At 40.8% G+C, this 27,591-nt stretch overlaps 1 protein-coding gene across 1 annotated transcript in view; it reads left to right on the top strand.

Moving 5' to 3' along the window:
- Positions 1-27,205, top strand: part of FNTA (farnesyltransferase, CAAX box, alpha) — a 33,824-nt gene extending 6,619 nt beyond the window's left edge. Inside the window, exons 3-9 of the mRNA XM_040325231.1 lie at positions 7,920-8,034; positions 9,513-9,617; positions 12,876-13,002; positions 17,393-17,541; positions 18,953-19,015; positions 22,675-22,846; positions 26,147-27,205. Of these exons, the coding sequence (XP_040181165.1) occupies positions 7,920-8,034; positions 9,513-9,617; positions 12,876-13,002; positions 17,393-17,541; positions 18,953-19,015; positions 22,675-22,846; positions 26,147-26,287 (872 nt within the window). The 3' untranslated portion in view covers positions 26,288-27,205. The remainder of the gene's footprint in view (positions 1-7,919; positions 8,035-9,512; positions 9,618-12,875; positions 13,003-17,392; positions 17,542-18,952; positions 19,016-22,674; positions 22,847-26,146) is intronic.
- The last annotated feature ends 386 nt before the right edge of the window (positions 27,206-27,591 follow it).

The following is a 27,591-nucleotide window of genomic DNA, read 5'->3' on the forward strand; positions in this document are numbered from 1 at the left end:
CTTGAGACCCTAACATGCCAGAAAAGTACAAATACCCCCCCCAAATGACCCCTTTTTGGAAATAAGACATTCCAAGGTATTTAGAAAGAGGCATGCTGAGTTTTTTTTTGAAGTTGTCATTTTTTCCTACGATTCAAAATCCAAGACTTTTTTTTCACCCCAAAAAACATTCTGCTATTACTCCCAAGTATGGCGATACGTGTATGTGTGAGATATGTGTGAGACTTTTACACAGCGTGGCCACATACAGAGGCCCAACATGCAGGGAGCACCTTCAGGCGTTCTGGAGCACCCAGGCCAATGTTTTTGCATAATGTGAAAGATGAAGTTACGCCGAGTAAATAGCTACCTAACATGTCACCCTTCAAAATTGCAAACGCTCGTGGAATGGCGCCAAACTTTGCTACTTAAAAATCCCCATAGGCGACACTTTAAATATATTTACTGGTTACACGTTTTTAGTTAGAGAACATTTAGGGCCAAAATTATTTCTCTCGCTCCAACGTTCACAGAGATGCCTCACATGTGTGGTTTGAACACCGGTTTCATATGTGGGCGGGACTTACGTATGCGTTCGCTTTTGTATGTGAGCTCACGGGGACAGGGGTGCTTTAAAAATGTTTTTATATTTTATTGTTCATTTTATTTTAGTTTGACACTTTTTTTCCACAAAAATAATTTTTTTTATCACTATTACAAGGAATGTAAACTTCCCTTGTAATTGGAATATGGCATGACGGGTCCTCTTTACAGTGAGATGTGGGGTCAATAAGATCTCACTTCTAGGCTGGGAAGCCTGAAATAAAAAAAAACAATTCTGGCTTCGATCGTAGCGTTGAATCTGTAGAAGCACCGGAGGACTGTGGGAGGGAGGGGTTGTCCCTTCTCGCCTCTCGTAAGAATGATCAAGTGGCGGAACAGCTGCTAAGATCATTCTTATGGTGTAGGGAATCGCCGGCTGAAAAAGCTGATATCTGAATGATGTCTGTAGCTGCAGGCATCATTCAGATATCCCCGCACAAATTCAAGGATGTTATGATGGCGGGCGGGAAGTGGGTATTGCACTGGGTATGGCAGAGGGTATTGCACAGTATGGGCAGGGATGGCTGGATCTGTGACTGCAACTGTCACAGCTCCCCAGTCCACAGTGCTGCTGCCTCCGCTCCCCCCCCCCCTCCTCCTCCTCCTCTCACACTGTACCGATTGGTACAGAGAGGGGAGGGAGGAACCGGCATCATCACATGACGCCGGTTTGTTTACAAGTGATCGCTCCGTCATTGGACGGAGCGATCACGTGGTAAACGGCTGCGATTTACCGTGATGCCCAGGAGGCGCACGGTAGCACGATTATGGGAGGACGTTGTATAACGTTCTCCCAGAGTTAGGGAACCACCCTGCCGCCGTTATTCGGCGGTGGTTAAGAATTGGCAAACTTTAATGTCTTGCATTTTAGTTTGAGTTTAGTACTTCTTTAGGCTCCATACACACTGGGCATTTATCTGCGATGCATGGGGCTCTGACACAGGTACACGATCAAGCAGCCTGTCAAACTCTGCGAGAGGCTGACCTCTGTTGCAGCTGGATAATGCAGCTAGTGCTACAAACATTTGGGGCAGTGGAAAAGGCTATGTTTATTTCCTTACCCCTGCTGTGGCCAGTTTCACCACCTGACCTTCAGCGCTCTGTCTATGAGAGGTCCTTCATTGTTATTGCATACAATCTTGGACTATTAAAGCAGAATTAAACCCCACTACATAATCTTTTTTTTAAATGGGCTCGCAGGAGGTTTATACCATAATGTGCTGGTGTGCACTGCATATTTGCACATTATGGCAGACTTGCCTGTCAAACAAGGCCCTCCAGCTTTGTGCGGTCCGTACTCCAGCTTGTCCGGGATGCTTCCATCTTCTCCCTGCCTTCTTTCTGGGTTTCCTTTGTTTAACTGCTTGAATAGTCAGATGCAATGACTTCACTCTCATGCATGGCATTCACTTCATCACAGCACAGAGCGGTACATTAAATGTATTCTGAGCTATGTACGTATACTTTACCAGGCAGGGAGACAAGCATTTATGACAAGAAACCAATAAAGGTCTCTTCTGTCAAAGTCCTGCCTGTCAGTGTTTAATTTAATTAAATGAGAGTTTACATCCACGTTACCCATGCATGGCCGGGAGCACCTTTAGAGATGAGGCTGCAGAGGACTAGTCGCACCAGCTGGAGCTAGGATTAAATGTCCTTTTTTTTTTTTTTTCTACCCCTAGGCAGAAACGAGCATTTAATTATTTATCCCTTGCAGTTTAGGGGGGTAGATATAGGGGTGACAAATAACGTGACATTGACAGTCAACGTTGTCTCACACAATGCCAGCTGTCAGTACAGCCATATTGGCTGCTATGTTCTCATGCAGTATTGGCTTTACCCAACAGTAGCTTGGGATTTCAGTGCCTGTGTCTGCACCTGAGATAGCCCTAAATTGGTGCAGGGACACGGTCCTCTGTCACCCGAGGTGAGGTTGCCATAGTGCATCCCCCTTGACTAATTTGGTGCTACACAAACCAGCATGAATTCAGTTTGGTAAAAGGTTGGGGCTTGGATAAGGCAATTAAGGAGTTAATAAAATTAATAAGGGTTTAATTTTATTACACATTTGTTCCTTTTATAAAGGTGCTAGAATCGTGTTACTGGTACAAAGCACTTTATTCGGTGCTACAAACCCAGCGAACACTTATTTAAAAGAGAAGTATTTTCTTCTAGATTGTAAGCTCTAATGAGCAGGGCATCCTGATCCCTTCTGTATTGTATTGGATTGTATTGTATTGTAACTGTACTGTCTGCCCCCACGTTGTAAAGCTCTGCGCAAACTGTTGGCGCTATAGAAATCCCATATTATGAAGTATGGGAATTGGTTTTGTTTTAATAATACTTGCCTAGGTGGATGCTGCGTCCGTTCCCCGTTAGCTCTAAGGCTAAGCAACGAGCGATTAAACCCTTCCGATCGTTCGGTTTTCAGAGCTTCCTGAGCAGAGAGCTGGTGACTGTCAGTCACCGTTGTCTGCCCCTCCACGCTCACTGGATCGCTGGGCTGTGGAGGAGGCTCTGCGCTGGGTGCCGGTCCAGACATGTGGGCAGATCTCAAATATGGTCGCGATCTTTCCCGAGCCTGGACTGGCTCTGTGACGTCAGCCGACAGCAGGCTTTAGCCTGCTGTCTGCTGAACATGGGTCACTGGAGTGTAGGACAAACTGCATTCCTGTGATCCACAGGAGAAATACAGCCAAATGAGCTTTGGCTGTTATCCTTTTAATGTTTTTAAATGCAAATGATTAACAAAAGGGCAACAACAAAGTATTAAGGAAATAATAAAGGGTTTAATAAAAACTAGGGTTCACTAAAGGTTAATAAGCACTACACAGGATCTTTCTGCACACCAGGTGCCCCTCCATCACTACACAGGACCCTCTCTGCACCAGTGACCCCTCCATCCCCCCCAAGGAACTCCTCTGCATATCAAGAGCCCCTGTGTTATAAGTTAAAACATTTTATACCAGGGGCTGTTCATCCCTGCAGTCAACAGGTATGACCCATATGAGTACCAGCAGCCCCTATGTTACCACATACGACCTCCCTGCACATCAGAGGTCACCCCATCACCAAGTAAGACATACACCGCTCCCCTTAATTTTATGGGATGCAAATTGTAAAATTTAGGGTTAGGCATCCCTGTGGCCCATCTGACCATACAGAAGGAGCCCTACGTGATGCTGATATGACCAAATAAAATGTGGCTCCTTCAGCACACACCAGGAGGACACTGGACAGGATTGTGAGGTGCACATGTAAGGTTAGGTACCTCAGTCAGCCAGCATACAGGTAATACCTACAGTAGTAGCTTTCATTCATAAATGAATGTAAAGCAGGAATTGAGCTGTCATACTGATAATTCTTGCAAATTACACACAGATGTGGCTCTTCCTGTGTAATCATTGGAGCTCCATGATAGCTGGACTCTGTCCTTTTTATACAAAGTGGGTGGGTGGCCCACTGACAGTGGAGTTTTGGAGAAAATTGCACTTTCCGGGAGTGCTCAGTCGACAACTGCAGAGGCAAGAAAGGCTCCAACCTCTGCTTTGCCCCCCCCCCCCCCCCCCCCATCATTGCTTACAAGTTGAGTGTTTTGGCCTGGCTCTGCTCTCAATGATCCGATGAACAGAGTTTTTTTTTTTATAGTCGACAAGACTACTGGAAATTGTCCACCCCAGGATTAATGTACCAGTCTAGAACAAGCACTTAGTGGAAAGCTCTCAGCATCTCAGAAGTAAGACATTTTCTACATTGTCAGCCTTTTTATTATTTTTACTTTTGAGAATTCTAGTCTGCATTTTCAGTAGTGGGGCAGACGAGGTAAGAAGTATGCCTGACACAATCCGTATCTGTACCAAAATAATGTAGCATTACATGATTAATATTTGACAATTATACATGTAGTTGATGTACATTTACAAAGTTACATAGTAGGTGAGGTTGAAAAAAGACACAAGTCCAACCTATGTGTGCGATTATAGAACCTAATTGGCTTTGTTGCCCTTCTTTGTACTCGCTCCATTTCCAGCACATTCTTCCTGAGGACTGGTGCCCAGAACTGGACAGCATACTCCAGGTGCAGCCGGACCAGAGTCTTGTAGAGTGGGAGAATTATCGTATATGTCTGGAGTTAATCCCCTTTTTAATGCATGCCAATATTGTTTGCAGCAGCTTGGCATTGCATGCAATTGCTGAGCCTATAATCTACTAGGACCCCCAGGTCCTTTTCCATTCTAGATTCCCCCAATGTATAGATTGCATTCATATTTTTGCCACCCAAATGCATTATTTTACATTTTTCTACATTGAACCTCATTTGCCATGTAGTTGCCCACCCCATTATTTGTTCAGATCTTTTTGCACGATTTCCACATCCTGCGGTGAAGTTATTGCCCTGCTTAGCTTGGTATCTTCCACAAATACAGAGATTGAGCTGTTTACCCTATACTCCAGGTCGTTTATGAACAAATTAAACAGGATTGGTCCCAGCACAGAATCCTGGGAGACCTTACTACCCACCCCTGACCATTTGGCGTGCTCCCCATTTACCTCTGAACTCACCCTTGTAGCCAGTTTTCAATCCATGTACTCGCCCTATGTTCCATGCCAACGGACCTTATTTTGTACAGTAAACGTTTAAGGGGAACTGCGTCAAATGCTTTTGCAAAATCCAGATACACCACGTCTACGGGCCTTCCTTTATCCAGATGGCAGATCACCTCCTCATAGAAGGTCAATAGATTGGTTTGTCAAGAACAATTCTCCATGAATCCATGCTGATTACTGCTAAAAATACCGTTCTCATTACTAAAATCTTGTATATAGTCCCTTATCCCCTCCAAGAGCTTGCATAGTATTGATGTTGGGATAACTGGTCTGTAATTCCCAGTGATGTATTTTGGGCCCTTTTTAACCACTTCCATACAGGGCACTTACGTACCTTCCTGCCCAAGCCAATTTTCAGCTTTCAGCACTGTCGCACTTTGAATGACAATTGCGCGGTCATGCTACATTGTACCCAAACAAAATTGGCGTCTTTTTTTACCCACAAATAGAGCTTTCTTTTGGTGGTATTTGATCACATCTGCGATTTTTTTTTTTTTTTTTTTGCGCAACAACTAAAAAAAGAATGAAAATTTTGAAAAAAATTCAGTTTTTATTTTTTTCTGTAATTTTTTTGTAAATAAGTAAGTTTTCTCTTTCAATTATGGGCACTGATATGGTGGCACTGATGGGCACAGATGAGATGGCACTGATGGACATCGACGAGGTAGTACTGACGGGCACAGATGAGGTGGCACTGATTGGCGGCGCTGGTATGCGGCACTGATGGGCACACATAGGCGGCACTCATGGGCACACATAGTTGGCACTGATGGGCACTCATGGGCGGCACTGATGGGCATCACTTTGCACTCATGGGCGGCACTGATGGGCACCACTGGGCACTCGTGGGGTGGCACTGATGGGCACTCGTGGGGTGGCACTGATGGGCACTGTGGGGCGGCACTGATGGACACTGTGGGGCGGCACTGATGGACACTGTGGGGCGGCACTGATTTACTTGTTGCCAATCAGTGCCCATTTGTGGGCACTGATTGGCATCTTTTTTTTTGCATCCTTTTTTTTTTCCCCCAGACTTTTTTTTTTCAAACTTTTTTTTTTTTTTTTCAAACTTTTTTTTTTTCACAATTTTTTTTGTTTTGCCCTTCCCTGGTGGGCATCCCTGGTGGTCCATGTGGCGATCCGAGGGGGGGCTGCGCTGATAAACAATCAGCGCAGCCCCCCCTGTCAGGAGAGCCGCCGATCTGCTCTCCTCTACTCGCGTCTGTCAGACGCGAGTGAGGAAGAGCCATCGACGGCTCTTCCTGTTTACACCGTGATCAGCCGTGGTTGGACACGGCTGATCACGTGGTAAAGAGTCTCCGTGAGAGACTCTTTACCGAGATCGGTGTTGCGGGGTGTCAGACTGACACCCCGCAACAACGATCGCCGCGATGCGCGCCCCCGGGGGCGCGCAGCGGCTAAGAATCCTGAGGACGTCATATGACGTCCGGTCAGGATTCTACAACCACTTTGCCGCCGTCAATCTGTCATTGGCGGGCGGCAAGTGGTTAAATATTGGTGCTGCATTGGCTTTTCTCCAATCAGCTGGTACCATTCCAGTCAGTAGACTGTCAGTAAAAATTAGGAACAATGGTCTGGCAATTACTTGACCGAGTTCTCTAAGGACCCTCAGGTGCAAGCCAGCCATAATTCTTTACAAAGGGTTTTTGTATATGGTGGGGAAAGGCTGTCATCATGACGCTTGTATAAGAAGTGAGGGTTTAGTTGTCGCTAGGACATGAAAGTTACAGACAACAATAAAAACATTGAGGTTGATTTATTAAAATTGGAGAGTGCAAAATCTGGTGCAGCTCTGCATAGAAACCAATTGGCTTCTAACTTCAGCTTGTTTAATTAAACTTTATCAAAATAAACCTTTTTAAGCTAATTGGTTTCTATGCTGTCCAGTTTTAGTAATCAATCCCATTGTCTGAAGTTCTAATGCCTCCTCATTCTGCTGCATATGTGTATTTGGTTTTGCAGCATTCTGCTGCATATGTGTCTGTGGAAGAAATTTTCCACCACATCCTGCCCTGAGATTGAAAATAAGGGGAACCATCCCAAAAGAGACAGACGGCAATAAAAACCTTACAAGTACTCTAAACATTCATAGCTCTATCCAAAACAAAATAAACATTTTGGCTGGCGTTGGGCTTTAAAGCGTTTTGTCACCCTAGAAAAAAAAAAATATTGATCCTGTACCCTTAACGCAGGTTATACAGCACGGTGCTTGTGCTGTGTCATTTGGCCCTCTGTATCACCTGAAATACCTGGCTGATCCTGCCTAATTCTGGCCTTCCCCCTGGAAACTTACCAAATATGCCCTTCAATACTGTATTTCTGAGCGGCGCTCACGTGACCGGCCGCCTTTCTCCTCCTCCCGACTGACATCAGCCGGGCCCATCCCCTTGTACCTGTCCGATTGGGAGAATCGGAAGCGGCCGGTCACGTGAGCGTCAAGCGGCACTCGGAAATACAGTATAGAACGGCATTTTTTTTTTATAAAACGAATACACTGGAGACATTGCATTATGGAAGACAGGTGAGGGCCTGAAAATAACCAAGAGGGTTACAACCACTTTTAAATCTAAAATGTAACCAAACTAATAAATACGCACTTGAAATGCATATATAATTTTACTTGTCAATGAATTTGTAGTTTTATGCAACCTGCTTTTCAGTGGTGTGACTTGGTACATTGTTATTTATAATATACAATTGCTTTTCAGTTCGGGATGTTTATGATTATTTCCGTGCTGTACTTCAGCGAGATGAGAGAAGCGATAGAGCTTTTAAACTCACAGGAGATGCCATTGAACTGAATGCTGCAAACTACACAGTATGGTGAGTAACAAATTGAAGCAGTATCTGGCTGGCCTTGCAGTGTCCCTATCATATATAGCATAACATTCTTTTAGACTGCCACTGTGTTCTATAATGGTTGAAGAAACATTTCAATTTTTTTTTTTTTTATATATATCAGCAAAGGTGTGCTGACTTAACATAACTCAGAAGATGTGCAAACAGTGTGGCTATGGAGTGGGAAAAGAAAATCAAATTCTAGGATGCATCACTAGTGTGATCCCCAGCAGGAGGTCCTGATTCCTCTAAATAGATTTTTAGTGAGACCTCCATTAGAATACCATGTCCCATTCTGGAGACCTCACTTACACAAAGATATTGATAAGCAAGAGAAAGTCCAGAGATGGGTAACAAAAGTGGTGAGAGGTGTGGGGGATAAAAACATAGGAAGAGACTTTGTTAGGAACTTAATATGTACAGTCTGGCCTTGGGAAGGAAGGGAAAGGGGAGACATGATTGAAACCTTTAAATACATCAAGGGGGTAAATAAGGTTCAGAAGGGCAGTTTTTTTCAATATGAAACCAAAGCAAGAACACGGGGAACGTGACCTTAAGCTAAGAGCCGGTTCACACAGGGGCAACCCGACTTACAGTGCGACTTTGCTAGGCAACTTTAGCGCGACTTGGAGCAACTTACAACACGACTTAAAGTTGCCTCCAGGACAGGCGACTTTGGCTGTGGCCAATCACAGAATAATCAGCTCTGTGGGAGGGAGGGGTTTGCCTGAGTAAACTATTTTCTCTTCCTGGAAAGTTGCTTCAGTTAAGACAGAGATCCGACTTTGGAGGCAACTTCCATTGAAATCTATGGGTACAAGTTGCCTAGAAGTCGCCTTGAAGTAGTACAGGAACCTTTTCTGAAGTCGGAGCGACATCAGTAGTGTACATTAAGACGGCTCTCATTCACTTTCTCATGTCGTGGTAGTGTGAACCGGCACTCACTGGAGGAAAGATCAAAACTAATCTTTAGAAAGTATTATTTTACTGAAAGATTAGTTGATGCTTGGAATAAACTTCCAGCAGAGGTAGTGAGTTGGTCAACAGTAAATGGCTTCAGACATGCTTGGGACAAACCTAGAGCTATACTTGGACAAAAAAGTAAAAAAAAAAAAAAAGCAGACACTATGGACTACTGTCTTTTTTTTTTTTTTTTTTTTTTTTTCTGCTGTCACTTTTCTGTTTCTAAGATGTAATATAATAAATCCTCTGTGCCTATGGGAAACACTGCGAAGTAGAGTGCTATGCTGATGTACACCTATTCTCTCAAGTAAATCAATACAAAAAATTGGTGCAGCACTCTAAACGGAGCACATGGATACATTTTATTTTTGCTTAATTTTACTTCATTTGTGCTCTGTTTAGTGCGCTGAAGCAATTTTTAGCTTTTTTTTTTTTTTTATTAATGCAATGCAAAACTTTACATGAACTAATAAAAATGTCTTCCTTCATTCCTGTTTTAGGCATTACAGAAGAGTACTATTGCAGTCATTGAAGAAGGATCTGCGTGAGGAAATGAACTATATCACAGCAATTATTGAAGACCAGCCCAAAAATTACCAAGTCTGGTAAGAATGAAAGCGTTGAACTATGACCTCCTTCAGTGCACAGATGGTTTTAAAAAAACTTTGGTGACCCTGGTGTATGTTTGGGCAAAAAAATGAAATTTTAAACATATTTGGTCTATCTGTGAGACGTGCACAGTTTCCCCTGTGTGCTCCTAACTTTCTGTTTGAGATGGTGACAGGTTTCTTCTGCTAGACTAAAAATTGAAGCAGTATTGTCAGCCTTACCTGGTTCTCTCCTGATTTTAGAACACCTCCTTCCCTTTCCACACAATATGGAAATGAGAAAAGGTTGGGTGTGTTCTGTAGTCCAGCAGATGAGTACTAAGGCAGGGTATAAACTGCTTGGAACTTTAGGAGGGGGAATAAAAGTTGTTTTACTAAAACTTGAGAGTGCAAAACCTGGTGCAACTCTGCATAGTAGCCAATCGGCTTCCAGGTTTTTGTCATATATAATATAATAAATATATATATATATATATATATATATATATATATATATATATATATATATATATATATATATATATATATATATATATTTTTGTCCAAGCTTCGTTGAACAAGCTGAAGTTAAAAGCTGATTGGCTACCGTGCATAGCTGCACCAGATTTTTGCACTTCACAGTAAATTTCCTTTTAGTAAATGTGTTATCGGCTCAAACAGCAAGTTAGAAACTCACTGGATTTCTGGGCAATCAATAAGCATTTACTTTCAGTGTTTTTGAAAAGATTGAGCATGGGAAAATGGGCATGTTTTACAGGGGTGCTTGGATTACAGGGCTGGCAAAACAAATCGTTTTGCAGTTAGAGAGGTTGTAAAGGATTTAAAAAAAATCATAAACATGTTATACTTGTTGCTCTGTGCAGTGGTCTTGCACAGAGCAGCCCCGATCCTCCTCCTTGGGTCCCCCGCTGTCACTCTGGGCCTCTTCCACTTGCCAGGTGCCCCCATAGCAAGTGGCTTGCTTTGGGGCACTCATGCATGCTTGCTCTCGAGCTGGTTCTCTGTGTCCATAAGACACAGAAAATGGGGCTTGGAACCACCTCCTACTCTAGCCTAACTGGTTGTAATTGACTGCCGCGGGAGCCAATGGCTCTTGCTGCATCTCGGCCAATCGGAAGGAAGAGACCTGGTAGAGCCTTTGGCTCTTGTGCACATCTCTGGATCGAGATCAGTCATTGGGTAAGTATTAGGGGGAACTGCACACTGAGGGTTATTTACCTTCATGCATAGAAAATACAGTAAAACCTTGGATTGCATAATTTGTTTCAGAAACATGCTTATAATCCAAAGCACTTGTATATCAAAGCAAATTTCCCCACAAGAAATTATGGAAACTCAAATGATTTATTCCACAATCATTTATTCATAAGTCCTTCAGTTTATAGTCCTTATAAAAAGATTATAGCAATGTGATTGTGCAACCATAAAATGTCCATCTACAAATGAAAGCCTCCACAAGGGGATTAGAAGCAAAATCCAGCAGGAGCTACAGAGTATAAAAGAGGAGAGGCGCCTCTGAGGCCGCGTACACACGGTCGGTCCAAACCGATGAAAACGGCCTGAAGTTCAGTTTCATCAGTCCAAACCGACCGTGTGTAAGGCCCATCGTTCTGTTGTCCTTCGAACAAAAGTTAGAGAACTTGCTTTAAAATCGAACCGCTGAACGGCCGACTATCGGTCCAAACCGATGGTTAGTACACAAAAGCATCGGTTCAAAACCTGCGCATGCTCAGAATCAAGTCGACGCATGCTTGGAAGCATTGAACTTCGTTTTTTTCAGCACGTTGTGTGTTTTACGTCACCGCGTTCTCAACTGATCATTTTTTTAACTGATGGTGTGTACGCACATCAGACCATCGGTCTGCTTCAGCGGTAAACCGATGAAAACGGTCCGTCGGACCATTCTCATCGGATGGATCGACCGTGTGTACGCGGCCTAAGTGTAGCAATATGTTGCTAAATGTTGTCCCGTCAACCATATTGCTAACTTGACGTTAAAGTGGTTATAAAGGCTGAAGGTTTTTTTTAACAGTGAATATATTTTAATGGTGGTTTCAGCTGTTTGCTTGAAGTTTAGTCCAAAGATAAATATTGCAGTTTAAAAAATAAAAAATAAATTGTATAGTGTAGGGAAGGATTAAAGCCTCTTCCCGCATTTTATTGTGGTCTGTTTAGTTGAAGGGATATTTCTTTGCACTGCCTGTCTATACAGTTGCATGATGTGAATGAAAAACTATTCAAATTAAGAGTAAATGCTACCTTTTAGTAGCTGCCTATCACTTTCTGTTCTAATGACGGCTGTAAAATCTTGAATTCCTCTAATTTTCTCTCTTGGTGACAGTGGTCCTCATTACAGATACTGTGATTGGATCTCCCTATTGGACACACAAATCATTCAAAATCTGACAGTTTGTTTTTTAGTTAAAATAGTCTGGCTGAAAAAAGACACAAAGACATCTACATCAACCAATAGAAAAACACAAAAAAAAAAAATCTGTTTATGCACACAGTTGATCGAGGGGAAGACAAGTCTTTCCAGAACTATAGAAAAAGGTTTGGGTTGGATTTATGCTTTAAGTACTATGTATACTCGAGTATACGCAGATTTTTTTTCATCACTTTTTTTATTTTTTTTATGCTGAAAAATCCCCCCTCGACTTATACGCCAGTCTCCCACTGTTCATGCAGTCTTAACCGCAGTTGGTGGCCGTCCATTGTAACGAAGCCCCGCCTCCTCCTAGTCCGTGATAGACTGAACACTGATACAATGCTTTGTTTAGCGTTCCGTCTATCACGGACAAGGAGGAGGCGGGGCTTTGTTACCATGGATGCAGCAGCATGGCAAAGGTACGCGGGAGATCAGATGGGCACAGTGAGGCTGCAGATGGGCACAGTAAGGCTGCAAATGGGCATTGTTGAACCTCTTTTACAGTAGCTGCTGCATTTCCCACCCTAGGCTTATTTTTGAGTCCATACGTTTTCCCAGGTTTTTTTTGTGGTAAAATTGGGTGCCTCGGCTTATATTCGGGTCGGCTTATACTCTATTATATACGGGTAATTCTTTTTGTATCATTTTGACTTGCTTTTTTTTGTGCTTGATGACACAGGACAAAGAAAACAAACCTCAGTGAACCATTGCAATGAAATGGATGTTGGGTTTTTCTCAGTGACCTGTGGTTACTGCACATCACAACTTTGCACTGTGTTGACAAATGAAGCCATAGGAACTCTAATGCTAAATATTTTACTCGTTAGGCACCACAGGAGAGTGCTGGTTGAGTTGCTCAAGGATCCAACAGAAGAGCTTGAGTTTATTGCAGACATCTTAAACCAGGATGCTAAAAACTACCATGCATGGCAGCACAGGCAATGGGTTATTCAGGTATTTCCATTCTTATGAGTACCACTCTTTACTTGTAGAGTTCTGTGTAAAGTTTTTTTTTTTTTTTATTTTTTTTTATTTTTTTTTTTATAGCAAAGATTTGTAACCAATATAATAAAGTGATTATGTATAGGTTTACCCATTCATTTATTGAACTTCAAAGTGCTATATAAAATAGAATACATTTTATGCTTGGGTGTTGGGTGACCTGTACAGGCATTACCGTATTTATCGGCGTATAACACGCACCCTAACTTTTTAAGAGGGAAGTTTCAGGAAAAAAACATTTCCACAGTCCCCTGCGTATAACACGCAGGCACAGTTTACGCTCTATTTTCAGGGTAAAAAAGTGAGTGTTATACGCCAATTAATACAGTAATTAATAATCAATTCCGGAATTACTTGTCCTTGTGGGAAACATTCTTTGCTATAGCTTTAGAACAGACTGGTTAAAAGGAGACTGATGACTACTGATAAAAATAATAAAACTGTGTCCCTGGTTGGCAGAGTATCTTTATTTCCTTATGGCTTAATTTACTTAACTAGTTCCTTACCAATTGGTATTCCTGACATTTTTATTATGAGACAACAACATTTTACAGTGAGGGGGCAAAAAAGTATTTGATCCCCCCCTGCTGATTTTGTACGTTTGCTCGCTGACATAGAAATGATCAGTCTATACTTTAATCGTAAGTTTATTTTAAAAGTGAAAGACAGAATAACAAAAACATATCCAGAAAAACGCATTTCAAAAAAGTTATCAATAGATTTGCATTTTAATAGGGGATCAAATACTTATTTCACTTATCAGCCAGCAAGATTTCTGGCTCCCAGTTTTCGTCTATACAGGTAATGAGCTGAGATTAGGAGCATTCTCTTAAAGGGAGTTCTCCCAATTTCAGCTTTTTACCTTTTATAAAAGAAACTTGTCCACAGGGGCAATTAATCAGATTCCAATCTCTCCACTATGGCCAAGACCAAAGAGCTGTCCAAGGTTGTCATGCATAAGATTTTAGACCTACACAAGGCTGGCATGGGCTACAAGACCATCGCTAAGCAGCTGGTTTACTAATGAACATCTGAATGATTCAGAGAACTGGTGTTGTGGTCAGATGAGGCCAAAATCGAGCTCTTTGGCATCAACTCAACTGACCGTATTTGGAGGAGGAGGAATGCTGCCTATAACCCCAAGAACACCATCCCCACCGTCAAACCAAAAATGGAGATAAAAACCTCATGCTTTGGGGGTGATTTTCTGCTAAGGAGACAGGACAACATCACTGCATCAAAGGGACGATGGACAAATACTTATTTCACTTATTAACCACTTCCTTTCCCACCCATAGTCATATGACGTTGGCAGAAGGGATCTCCCATCCTTGGCGGGCATTATGACGTTCTCGGCGGTATTGGGGGCGGGCCTGCCACATCAGAGGAGCCGATGCGTGTGCCCGCGATGCCTGCTGGGCACCCGCGATTGCTCGTGGCAGTTCGGGAATGTGGATCTGTGTGTGTAAACACACAGATCCACATTCTGTCAGGGGAGAGGAGACAGATCATGTGTTCCTAGTATATAGGAACACTGATTGGTCTCCTCCCCTAGTCGGTCCCATCACCCCACAGTTAGAATCACTCCCTAGGTAACGCATTTAACCCTTTGATTGCCCCTAGTGATAACTCCTTCCCTGCCAGTGACCTTTATACAGTAATTGGTGCATATTTATAGCACTGATCACTGTATAAATGTCAATGGTCCCAAAATGGTGTCAAGTGTCCGATCTTTTGCGCAAACCAATCAATATACGCTTATTAAGTAGAAGAATACATAATCGGCCTAAACTGAGAAAAAAATTAGTTTAAAAAAAACAAATTGGGGATATTTATTATAGCAAAAAGTAAAAAATATTGTGTGTTTTTTTTTTTCTTGTTTATAACGCAAAAAAATTAAAACCGCAAAGATGATCATTTGGGTACAGTGTTGCATGACTGCGCAATTGTCATTCTAAATTTTACAGCGCTGAAAATTGGCCTGGGCAGGAAGGGGGTGAAAATTCCCTATATTGAAGTGGTTAAAATGCAACTCGCTTTAACTTTTTTGAAATGCGTTTTCTGGATATTTTTGTTCCGTCTCTCTCACCGTAAAAATAAACCTACCGTTTTTTTAAAATGATAGACTGATCATTTCTTTGTCAGTGGGCAAATGTACAAAATCAGCAAGGCTTTAAATACTTTTTTCTCTTACTGTAGCTGGTATTCCCTTTTTTAATTCCCACATTCAGCATTTAGGTTTGTCAGTTGTAATTCTGTTTTTTAATAAAGGCAAAGAGCAGTGCACTGTAACCCAACATGACACAAATCCTCTGTTCACTGACTGTAGGTTCTTGCTAAAAATATTAGTTTTTTTTATGTGTAATAAATTATACTTTGAGTTTACCTACTGTTTGGTCATATACTGTATATCAAAAAGAGCTGCGCTATAAAACTGTGATAAACATACAAATCAAAATTAATTGAGTAATACAATGATGTAAACATACGATCTATTGTATAACGCCTGTGCACAATCAAGTCCAAGTGCAAAAGCCGCAATAAAGTACATTAAAAAGTATCCAAAAATGTAAATATGAAAATATAAACATATGAGGTTTGTGAAGATTAGAAGGGATCCTCTTCAGGAATGTTCAAATTTAAATTCTATAGGTAGTGAGCATGTACCAGCATTCAGGTTTCCCAGACTAACACCGCCACCTCAGTAAAAATGCAGGCTTGCTAAATTTAGTAGACCCTCTAATAAAAGGGGTCAGATGGGCATGAGGCCAAACACCATGGCCAGGGTAATCCCAAGGCTCTCCTACAAGATCCACTTGAGGTTAGGGATATGGACTACTCCTTTCAAAGGCATCCCGATAAGACCGTAATTTAAACATGGAAGAAGAAGCTCCACATAGTGTAAAACCCTTCTCAGCCTAGGTTCACACTGCTGCGAATTCAAAATCGCGATTTCGGCCGCAATTTAATGTAAATCGCGGCCCGAAATCGCAAAAAGTAGTACAGGAACTACTTTTTGAAATCGCAGATGCGGCGTCGCCATTGCCATTGCCAGTGCCATTGCCGACAATTGCCGCCGATTTGAGATGCGATTTGACATGTCAAATCGCATCTCAAATCGTTCCAAATCGTACCCAGTGTGAACCAGGGCTCAATGCTTTATTGAATGTAAGGGTTGCACTTACACCAAGAAGTACCATAAAAAAAAACCCGCTCTTCCTGGAACACGCAATGATGTCAGCACGTCGCTCCGCTCTACTCGTTTCATCACGTGACATAGGACATTCCTGAAGAGGATCTCTTCTAATCTTCACAAACTTCATATTTTCTTATTTTTATATTTCCATCTTTCAATTTTTGTATACTCCTTCTTTTTTTTTTTTTTTTTTTGCTGCTTTTGCACTTAGACCACATACACACCATTAGATTGTCCGCAGATTTTTGTCTTCAAATTTACTAAAACCATATAATATGGGGTCAAACCTTAAAGCCCTGTACACACGATCGGTTTATCTGATGAAAACCGACCGATGGACCGTTTTCATCGGATGAACCGATCGTGTGTGGGCCCCATCGTTTTTTTTTTTTTTTTTCCATCGGTGAAAAAAAATTGACCCTGTTTTAAATTTTTCCTATGGATAAAAAACTGATCGTCTGTGGGGAAGTCCATCGGTCAAAAATCCACGCATGCTCAGAATCAAGTTGATGCATGCTCGGAAGCATTGAACTTCATTTTTCTCAGCACATCGTAGTGTTTTACGTCACCGCGTTGGACACGATCGGATTTTTAACCGATGGTGTGTAGGCAAGACTGATGAAAGTCAGCTTTATCGGATATCCGATGAAAAAATCCATCGGATTGGATTCCATCAGATGTCCGATCGTGTGTACAGGGCTTAACAGTTTCAATTTGTATGTAAACTGACAGGCCCTTGCACTACATGGTTTTGGTAAATCTGAAGACAAACATCTGCAGAAAATCTAATGGTGTGTATGGGGCTTTAATTGTGCACAGGTATTTAGATTGTATGTTGCTTACATTTTCATTGTATTAATTAATTCTGATTTATATCTTTTATCACTGTTTTATAGCATGGCCCTATCTGTTCTGTGGAGGATATCTTGCAGCAGAACCACTACTTTATCACTTTTAATTGTGGATCGTATTTCCCATCAGTTTCAAGTTTGGATATTATATACTGTATATGCATTCATATTGTAGATTCTGACTTTTTTTTTTTTTTTTTTTTTTTTTTTTGTGCCGTTTTATGGTTTTGTTAGTATAATGCATTATCATTTTTGCTTTTTCTTGTTTGGTTTACTCATGTTAATATCTTTCCAGGAGTTTAATTTGTGGGATGGCGAGTTACAGTATGTTGATCTGCTGTTGGCAAGAGACTTGCGAAACAATTCTGCTTGGAACCAAAGATACTTTATTATTTCTAACACATCAGGATACAGCAATCCCCAAATTCTAGAGAGGGAGGTCCAGTAAGTGTTTCTTGTGTAATTACACATTGCGTTACGTTATTAATTCATAATAATATTGCCTATCCTAATTCTTGGTGCAATAAAATAATAGAAGCCATCCAGTTTTAAATCTTGGTAGGAATTTTATTTAACATTTTATATAAACCCAAAATGTAGTTTTTAGGATGTTTTGGCACCATACCACACTGTGTATATATGTATATATTTAGTAAAGTGTAACTATAGGAAAAAGGTGTTTTTTTTTTTTTTGTTTTTTTTATTATTTTGCATAGATTAGGGGAGGGTTCTATCCCCTGTCAGTGTTTTTTATTGACATTTGTGTCCCAAATTGCCTTCACTTCTAAGAGCAGGTAAAGTGTATTTAGCCATTTTTACATTTCCATGTTCCGTGTACTGTGGGAGACCAGATATAGTGAATGCAAGCTCATGGGTTTAGTAACACTTTAAAATGAAAAATGTCCTATGAAGCAAATATCCAAATGTAGCAATGTTGTTGGAGGACAAGGAGTAAAAGGTGGCTGCATGTATTTGATGCCACATTTATTCACATTTCACATAGTGGAAAGGCACATTCCCCTTTTTTTTTTTTTTTTTTTTTTTTTCATGCAATTTCCTTTATTTCTGCTGGTCACATATGGGGCAGCCTATTCACTTAACTGGGGTGCCCTAAAATAAGCCCCAGAACCTTTTTGGGCATGTAGTGTCATGCATTTTTTTCACCGATGTTTTGCCATGCAGCAAAATCGCACCACATTTGGGATGCCATTAAGAAATGGTGGTAGTGCAAATGCTTTGCATGTTTTGCCACGTTTTTGAAAACGCTGGCAAAAACATTAAATTATGTCTGTTTTCAGAGCAGCCAAGTGTGAATGGGCCTTGCAGGTCCTCCCAGGTGGTACAGGTCTACACAGACCTTGACTTATCTAATTTAAAGCTAAACCCCTCTCCTGCTAGAAGCTTTGTGGCCAATATATGCTCTGCCACTGAGCTACTAAACATGGGGAGTGCAGAAACCTAGCTATAAATCACAGAACTGTTTGAGACCTGTGTAAGCTGTGTGATGTGTTGGGGATTCATGAGACTTGCCAGTTGCATCAGTTTGAAGGTGTTTGCAGACAGACTGACTTTTTAAATGTCATATTAACAGATAAACTCTGACTTGTCAATACATGTATAATTAAGTTTTCTGTATTTTAGCTACGTGTGTGTGTGTGTATGTGTGTATGTATATATATATATATATATATATATATATATATATATATATATATATATATATATATATATATATATATATATATATATATATATATAATATATATATTTTTTTTTTTTCTTTTGTCGTTTATTTTGTAAAGCACGTCTTTATGCTACAACTTCCCAATCCGAATTTATTACATTTTTTTTTCAGATATGCTATAGAGATGATCAAGGTTGCTCCACACAATGAAAGTGCATGGAACTATCTTCGAGGGTGAGATCAATGTATTTTTAAATATAAAACTACCTATATATCGGCACAATTTTTGCAGCTGTGTTCTGATTTTTCTGCTTTGCGTAGCGACAAATTATATCTACAAAAAAGAAATAAGCGCGCAACTCCAAACATTTAAATGTGCAATCACAAGGGAGTGAAATAATGTTATATCAAAACCATAAAGTGATAAAAAAATAAAAAATAAAAATGATGTGTTGATACACCCTGTACCAGGTGAACAAAAAAGATATAAATAAACCCAAAACAAATAAAGAAAGAGATAATTGAGTGATCAAAGTCCTCAAAAAAATATATCAAAGAAAATCCTGACCACCAGATACTTCCAAACAATAGTTCATTAATCGCTGCAGACTTTAACCCAAAATCTTGAATCTTTATATTCAGCTGAAGAAATATAAATACTGACTCTTACCCAATCGTTGGACCCCGGTTTTAAGGAGGTCAGATGAGCTTGTGCATTAGCCTGCCGGCCCCAGGTGTATAATCAACTATCTTGGGGAGGAGTGCTTCTATCTTGCAAGAAGGAAGAGAAAAGACTTCAGCTGTCTTTCCAGGCCTTATGACACAAGAAGAATGGTAGTCGGATTTCAGTTTTCAGCTTGGAAGATGCGGGATAATAAACTCTGAACACGTAGACTCAGTGGAAATGGAGGGAGAAAAAATAGATCCTCATAGTGTAGTATATCCAAAGAATGTATTAAAAAAAACACTTTAAAAACTTCACAGCAGGCACTAATCCACTTTTTAAAATTCTCACAGCAAGTCACTTCATCATAAAAAACTCAGGATAGAAAAGAAAAAAACGGCATCAAAAAAATTATATTGTAAATAAAATATACAGCCAAGGAACAAACCAAAGAGCTGGAGTATATGAGTGTGATGGCGTTTTAAGAATAGCTCCACCCGACATGTTTCTCCGTAACTGGCTTTAACTGGGAAAGGAGTCCCAGGCTGTATATTTTATTTACAATATATTTTTTTTGATGCTGTTTTTTTCTTTTCTATCCTGAGTTTTTTTTATGATGAAGTAACTTGCTGTGAGAATTTTAAAAGTGGATTAGTGCCTGCTGTGAAGTTTTTAAAGTGTTTTTTTTAATAAATTCTTTGGATATACTACACTATGAGGATCTATTTTTTCTCCCTCCATTTCCACTGAGTCTACGTGTTCAGAGTTTATTATCCCGCATCTTCCAAGCTGAAAACTGAAATCTGACTACCATTCTTCTTGTGTCATACGGCCTGGAAAGACAGCTGAAGTCTTTTCTCTTCCTTCTTGCAAGATAGAAGCACTCCTCCCCAAGATAAGTGATTATACATCGGGGCCGGTAAGCTAATGCACAAGCTCATCTGACCTCCTTAAAACCGGGGTCCAACGATTGGGTAAGAGTCAGTATTTATATTTCTTCAGCTGAATATAAAGATTCAAGTTTCTTCAAGATTTTGGGTTAAAGTCTGCAGCGATAAATGAACTATTGTTTGGAAGTATCTGGTGGTCAGGATTTTCTTTGATCACTCAATTACCCCTTCTTTTTTTTATTCATTTTGGGTTTATTTTTATCTTTTTTGTTCACCTGGTACAGGGTGTATCAACACATCATTTTTTTTTTATCACTTTATGGTTTTGATATAACATTATTTCACTCCCTTGTGATTGCACATTTAAATGTTTGGAGTTGCGCGCTTATTTCTTTTTTGTATGTATGTCTTTGAAATTTAAGTATTTGAGCTTTTAATAGGCAGCAGCACTCCCCTATTTAAATTCAGTTTTCACTCATTTTTTTATTCCTTCCTCTATTTAGAGGTCATATATCAATTTTTCCTCACTTGTAAGTGGGTTTAGCGCAGAGTTTTCCCCCCTTTTTTGACAAATTATATCTGCTTTACATCGGTTGTAAAGGCAAGACATTTTTTACCTGAATGCATTACCTGTGTTAAGGTAAAAAATGGTCTCAGTATTTGTATGGACCCCCCCAAAATACTCCTCACTTGCTGGCGGGGAAGCCCAGAAGGAGAGGTTTGGGGCCACTCTGTGCAATACCATTGCACAGAGCAGGGAAGTATACCAAGTTTATTCCTTTAGGTTAAAAAAAAAAGTTATCCTTTTACAACTGCTTTAATAGAAATCGAACATACAAAAAACCCTAATGCACTTGCAATATTAAAAATTGTGTTTGGCGTAACGCCCAATGCTATCTTTTGATCTCTTAAAGAACAATAACAGTAAGAGCTGTGAAAATGTGTAACAGACTCCCTCCAGAGGTGGTTCTGGCCAGCTCAGTAGATTGCTTTAAAGTGGTAGTAAACCCTCCTATCTTTTTCAGCCAAGGAAGCTGCCATCTTGGCCTTTGTTCATTCTTCAACTGCCATGAAGCTGCACATGTGATCAGTTATGACACCAGCCATTGGATGGTTTGACAGTTTGGTTGAGAGCACAACCAATGTGCAGTTAGCATTCCCGGCATGCCGGGAATGTTAACAGTGTTACATCAATGGGTTTACTTCCGCTTTAAGAAAGGCCTGGATACTTTCCTAAATGTACAGAATATAATTGGGTACTGACATTTATAGGTAAAGTTGATCCAGGGTAAATCCGATTGCCTCTCGGGGGATCAGGAAGGAATTTTTTTCCCCTGCTGTAGCAAATTGGATCATGCTCTGCAAGGGTTTTTTGCCTTCCTCTGGATCAACTGTGGGTATGGAGTTGGGTGTATGGGATTGTACTGTGTGTTTTTTTTTTTTTTTTTTTTTTTTTATTATTTGTGGTTGAACTGGATGGACTTGTCTTTTTTCAACCTTACTAACTAACTATGTAACAAATTGTCCTGGATAATGTTAAATGAATGCCACTCGGCAGGACAAGCTTCCCCTATTCGAAAAAACCTGGGACCCCTGAATCACCTACCTGACAGGGACAGCCTCGTCAGATCTGAGGCTAACCTCTTGGTACCCCAGGAGAGGCTCTTTGTCGCTTTCCCCTGTCTTATTTCTTCATCCCTTTTCGCCTTTCTTTTCTTCCTCTCTTCCTTCTTTTTATTTATTTTTTTTGCCTACTTATTAAACCCTTTGGTAGTTTGGGGAGTGATGGTCGGCCACCATTGGTCCCTCTCCCCGTTTTGTGGGCTATGCATTCAGACACAATTACAAGCTACCATGATCAATTCATGCATCTTGGATGAGAGCACCCCCCGGTCATGCAGTTCCTTTTTGGAGGATGTATCTTCTGTTCTTCAGAATTCTGGTATATAACCTTAATAAAAACGACTGGAAAATAATTTTTGTTCAGAGAAAAGCCTTCCATCCAACATTTATAACTGTTTTGGATGGAGACAATTGGTGGCAGGCTTGATGGAAAAGATTATTCATCTGAGCAATTTAAAAAAATATTTTCTTGTTTCGTAAGGCCGCAATGAAAATGGCTTTTTTCCCCCCAAACAATTATCAGTTGCTTCTCACAGATCCGACTTTTTTTAAATTGATAAGTAAAGGGTAAAATTTGATTAGTTGGAATGGGCTGCTGCACTTACAGAATTCTCATGTTGTTTTCCACTGCCTTATTAAGTAAGTCAGTGCGCATTGATTACCAATTATAAAATCTTTTGAAACAAAATATCTGTTTTATGTTCTTTTCCCACTAGCATATTACAAGACCGTGGCATGTCTGACTACCCAAACCTTCTTGAGCAAATCCAGAGCATACAGCAAACGCACAGCTCCCCATTTCTCATTGCCTTTTTAGTGGACTTGTTCGATGACCTGTTGGAAAAGAAATGTAATGATCCTGAGGATACGCTGAAGAAAGCGCTAGAGGTTGGTTATTGTAATGAGTACATACATCTTGTGTATGCTAGGACATGCTGTCACTCTAGCTGCCTAATACTATGTCATAATGAAGAAGAGCCTGTTTTCTGACTGCCTGTCAGAGGATAGACCACTGAAGATCAGTTGGTATGGTTTGGCAATTCCCCAGCAATGTAATTTTCTGCTTATATGATCAGCTTATCCCCAGCAATGTAATGTAATTATGTATCCCTCCTATTCCTTGTAGCACTGTAAATCGCCACACTGCAACAGGCAAAACTTTCTATGTAGCGTGGAGTAAAGTATTGTACCATGTTGGCCATGGGTAGTAGTAGGAAAGTATAAATATATGGGATATATTTGATGTGGATAACTGAATATATTGAGGTGTAAGCTTTTAGAAAAGCTTTCAAAAAGCTTACACAGCAAAATAAGTTCAGTAGAACAAGTATATTTTAGCTTGTAAATGTTTCCCTGGAAATCTATTGGTAAGATTTCTGTGCTTGGGTCCCTGGGTCTGCATTCTTGCAGTAACCATTTATTAGAGGGGGAGGTCTCCCGCTGGGATTTTTATTTGTTATGTACAGGGGTGAACACAATAGTGTGAACGCTAGTATTATAGAGCTTAAAAGGGGAGGGGAGTTGGAGAGAGAGTGGAACTTCCCCTTTGGGTGAAGTTCCACTTAAATTTTATATGTGAGTGAGTGAGAAACTTGTATAGCGCAACACATGCAAACTGAATCGCCTCTGGGCGCTGAATCGATTCCAGGCGTAGAACCCCTTTGACCTCAGAGAGAGGTTTTAATCTTTCTCCTAAAGGCCAAGTGGTTCACCTCCAACCGAATGGTGGTTGGTAGATCGTTCCACAGACGAGGTCCCTGGACTGCAAATCTTCGATCTCCTTTGGACTTGTATCTGGCTTTGGGTATCTGAAGTAGATTTTGGTTGGTGGATCGCAGCACGCGATTGGGGTTGTGAGCTTTTATTTTTTTCGCATAGATATTGGGGGGCGTTTCCTTGAATATGTGTAGGCTACACTGAAATAAAACATAAGTTGTGAATACATTTTGGTTATCCGTTATTTGTCTATACTCTTTTGGTTGTTTGCCAGTGTATTCTACGTTGAAGGGGAAATAAAACAAAAAGAATCTGGAGCAGTTGTACATGATAACCATTCAGGGTCTAGGTTTAATTTTTAAAACGTTTTATTTTTTCTTAAAGCAGAGCTCCACCCTAAAGTGGAACTCACGCTCATCGGAACCCTCCCCCCCTTCGGTGTCACATTTGACACCTTTCAGGGGGAAGGGGGGGTGCAGATACCTGTCTAAAGACAGGTATTTGCACCCACTTCCGGCCACAGCGCTTTGGGTTTTCTCCGGGCATGACGTCGCCTCCCGTTGTGCTCTGGGAACACTCGGCTCCCAGAGCACAGCGGGAGCCAATCAGCGGCGCAGCGCAACTCGCGCATGCGCCGTAAGGAACCGGGTAGTGAAGCCGGAGCGCTTCACTTCCTGGTTCCCTCACTGAGGGGGGGGGGGCAGCAGAGTGACGAGCAATCGCTCGTCCTCTGCTGCGGACGGCGCTGGACTCCAGGACAGGTAAGTGTCCTAATATTAAAAGTCAGCAGCTGCAGTATTTGTAGCTGCTGGTTTTTAATATATTTTTTTTTTAGTGACACATCCGCTTTAAAGGTATTTACCAGTATTTTATTAGTTTACAAATAAGCATAAACACGCCAAAGAATGGGTACAAACCATTCCGTTTTGCAATATCAAATGACAATAATATAGACAGGAGGACATATCTATATACCCAGAGAATAAACAATTACCAGAAAACACCACAGTAACAAAACAGCAAGTGATTAGGGCATTTTAGAAGAAACCTGTCACTCTGATCAAAATGCAGAAGAATGAAATCCTAAAGGAGGATATAACACAGGGCACCTATCTCTAAACTCGGGGTGTACCTCCTCATTCTTAAACTTCAATCTCCCCCAAAACCTTAGAAGTCCATTCCGACCATATTCTATCATTTGTTTTGGACAACCTCTGGCAGTATAGGTCAGTTTATACATGGGCAATGCTTAATTGACCAATTCTACCCACATCTGTAAAGGGAGGGGGCTCTGATTTCTTCCAACGGATGTAAAATTTTTTTCTTTTTTGCATAAAAAAAAAAAGATAAACCGGATCAGTACCTTCCAGGCAGCACCTAACGCTTCCTCTTCCGGATCTCCAATTTTAAAACCTTTTATAGCGGAGTTTCAGTCTGGGGGGGGATTTTTTTTTTTTTTTTAAGTCGGCAGCTACAAATACTGTAGCTCCTAACTTTTAATATAAGGGCACTAATCTGTCCAGGAATCCCGCAATGTCAGCACCCCAAGCCGATTCGTCATTCGACTTTGGGTACTGGCATTGCAAGTAATGGTAACCGGCAGTGAAGCCTTCACACATACACACAGGTCCCAGAAGGCAGTGTGGGGGGAGGGACCGGAGATGACGCTCATCGCCGTGCCAGGAAGTGTTTGCGGGTACCCACCACCACCACCACCGATTTAAGCCTTGCCCTGTTTTGTGTATGCAGTCATTACCGTGGTGAATGTTGCTCTTGAAATGCCAAACAATTTGGCTGTTATGGTTACACACACTCCAGCTTAGTGGGCCAGAAATATAAAAAAATTACCATTGTTCTTGTCATTGCATTCCATTAGGTTGTGTTTTATTAATCTGATGGAAGAAGTGATTATAAGGCTGCATTCACATCTATGCGACACAGCGGCGTACGCGGCCTATTTTGCCGCGAGTGTGTATCTTCTTCTTTTTTTTTTTTTTTTATTCTTCCCATTGCGGTCAATGGGCGAACGCCAATGTTGCCTGAAAAAAGGGTCCGGGACTTTTTTTCAGGCGTTCGGCGTCTATGAGATGTGAGCCATCTCCATAGACAGCAATGGGAATTCTCCCCTCTAGCGGCAGAAGCGTCCGGCGTTTTGTCGCATAGATGTGAATGGAGCCTAAAAGTTGAATTTTTATTTTTCTAAAATAATAAACATTGCATACTTGTGTGCTCTGTGCAATAGTTTTGCCCACAGCAGCCCCAATCCTCTTCCAGGCTCTTCTTTTTCTCTGAGTGATTGATCCCAAGCCGCACTGTGCGCATCTATCAACGCACACAGTATGGCTCAGCCCCACCCCCCCCTCTTTGTTCACAGAATTTGACAGCAGCAGTATTTCAGGGGGGAGCCGACAGACTACCTTAATGCAGAGAATGTATTACAACCACTTTACGTGCTTTTTGTCTCTTTTTCAGCTTTGTGAACTTCTTGCCACAGAAAAAGATACAATTAGAAAAGAATACTGGCGCTATCTTGGACGCTCACTACAGATTAAGTATGGTTCAAAGAATTCTGAAAAGGAAGAAATTAGTCAAGCAGATAATAATGGACAATAACGATAACCTACTGTAGCTCCATATTTAATGGTGTATTTAACAATTTTTCATTTTTTACTTAGAGAAAAATGAAGTCATTATTAATCCTGCACCGTCTAACCCATGACTGTGTGTGATATACCGACTTTAATTTTAAGGATAACCAACTCATCGTGTGTACCCTTGCAGTTGCTGAAAGAGTACCAGTCACTTAAACTCTGAATATTGTTATTTAAAGCCCCTTAAAGTGAAAAATAAACTGTTAAAGTCATAGGCGTGTGCAAAGTGCATGTTTCAAAGCTCCCTATTATTTTTGGGGCTAATTTACACAGGCTTGCTGAATAAAACCAAGCCCTATCTTGTGTCTTTTACAGCACAGACAAGCTATCTCGGTTTCAGGCCAGATTTCCATCCAATCTGATTAGGTCAGCAGAACACATGTCATCCTCCCTTTATTGCAAGGTAGTAATGATTTTTTAGTGGCATGAGAAGAAATTGTAGGGCAGACAGACTCAACCTGTAACATATTAGTATTAAGCATGATGCCAGTTGTAGCTAGAGAAAGCATCAGAGCGTTGTCAGCTGGAGAAGGACCAGAGTGCTTCTAATGTTTCAGCTTTCCTGGCTGAGGTTAATCTTCACTAATATGCCCGTCATTTTGGTGGGTTTCTGAAACGTATAATAATTTCACCATGGAAGAAGTCTTTTTCAGAAGTGATTGGTTCTTTTCAGCTTGTGATGTTATTCTAAACCTTAATTGTTGCTGCATTGGCTTTTGGAGCAAAAACCTAAATCCCTTATTGTATGTTTGTTATGTTTCTTCTTACATGAACTCCTACCGCTTGTACTTAACAGATGCTAATTATTTTATTAAGATGCTGCAATGATTTGTGGAAGATGTAGCCATTTTCTTGCAATAAACTAAATTATAAAATCGTGTCTTGTGATAAACTTATTTGCGTCAGTTGTGTATCATGCCGCATTTTCCCAAATTTTTGTTATTGCGGTAGCAGCTTTAGTGCCCTTTGACATTTGATTGTGTTTTTTTTTTTTTTTAAGCCTAGTACAAATGGTAAGTTATTTTTTGTTCAACCCAGCAAGGAAAAAAGAAACTGAGCAGCTCAGCTCGCAAGGAGGTTTCTGTACGAACTATGCAATGTTGGGACAGCAATCTCCCTGCTGTGCTATTGTGTTCTGACAAGGGGATTGCCCCCCTCGCCAATTTGTGAGATCAGATTCTGTCAAACAAGGACCTGTACACACGGACCAAATGTTGGCCGGTATCCAAGTCCTGCATGCTGCATTTTTGGTGCATGTTTAAAAAA

Source organism: Rana temporaria, chromosome 1 (assembly GCF_905171775.1).
Source record: "Rana temporaria chromosome 1, aRanTem1.1, whole genome shotgun sequence".
NCBI lineage: Eukaryota > Metazoa > Chordata > Amphibia > Anura > Ranidae > Rana > Rana temporaria.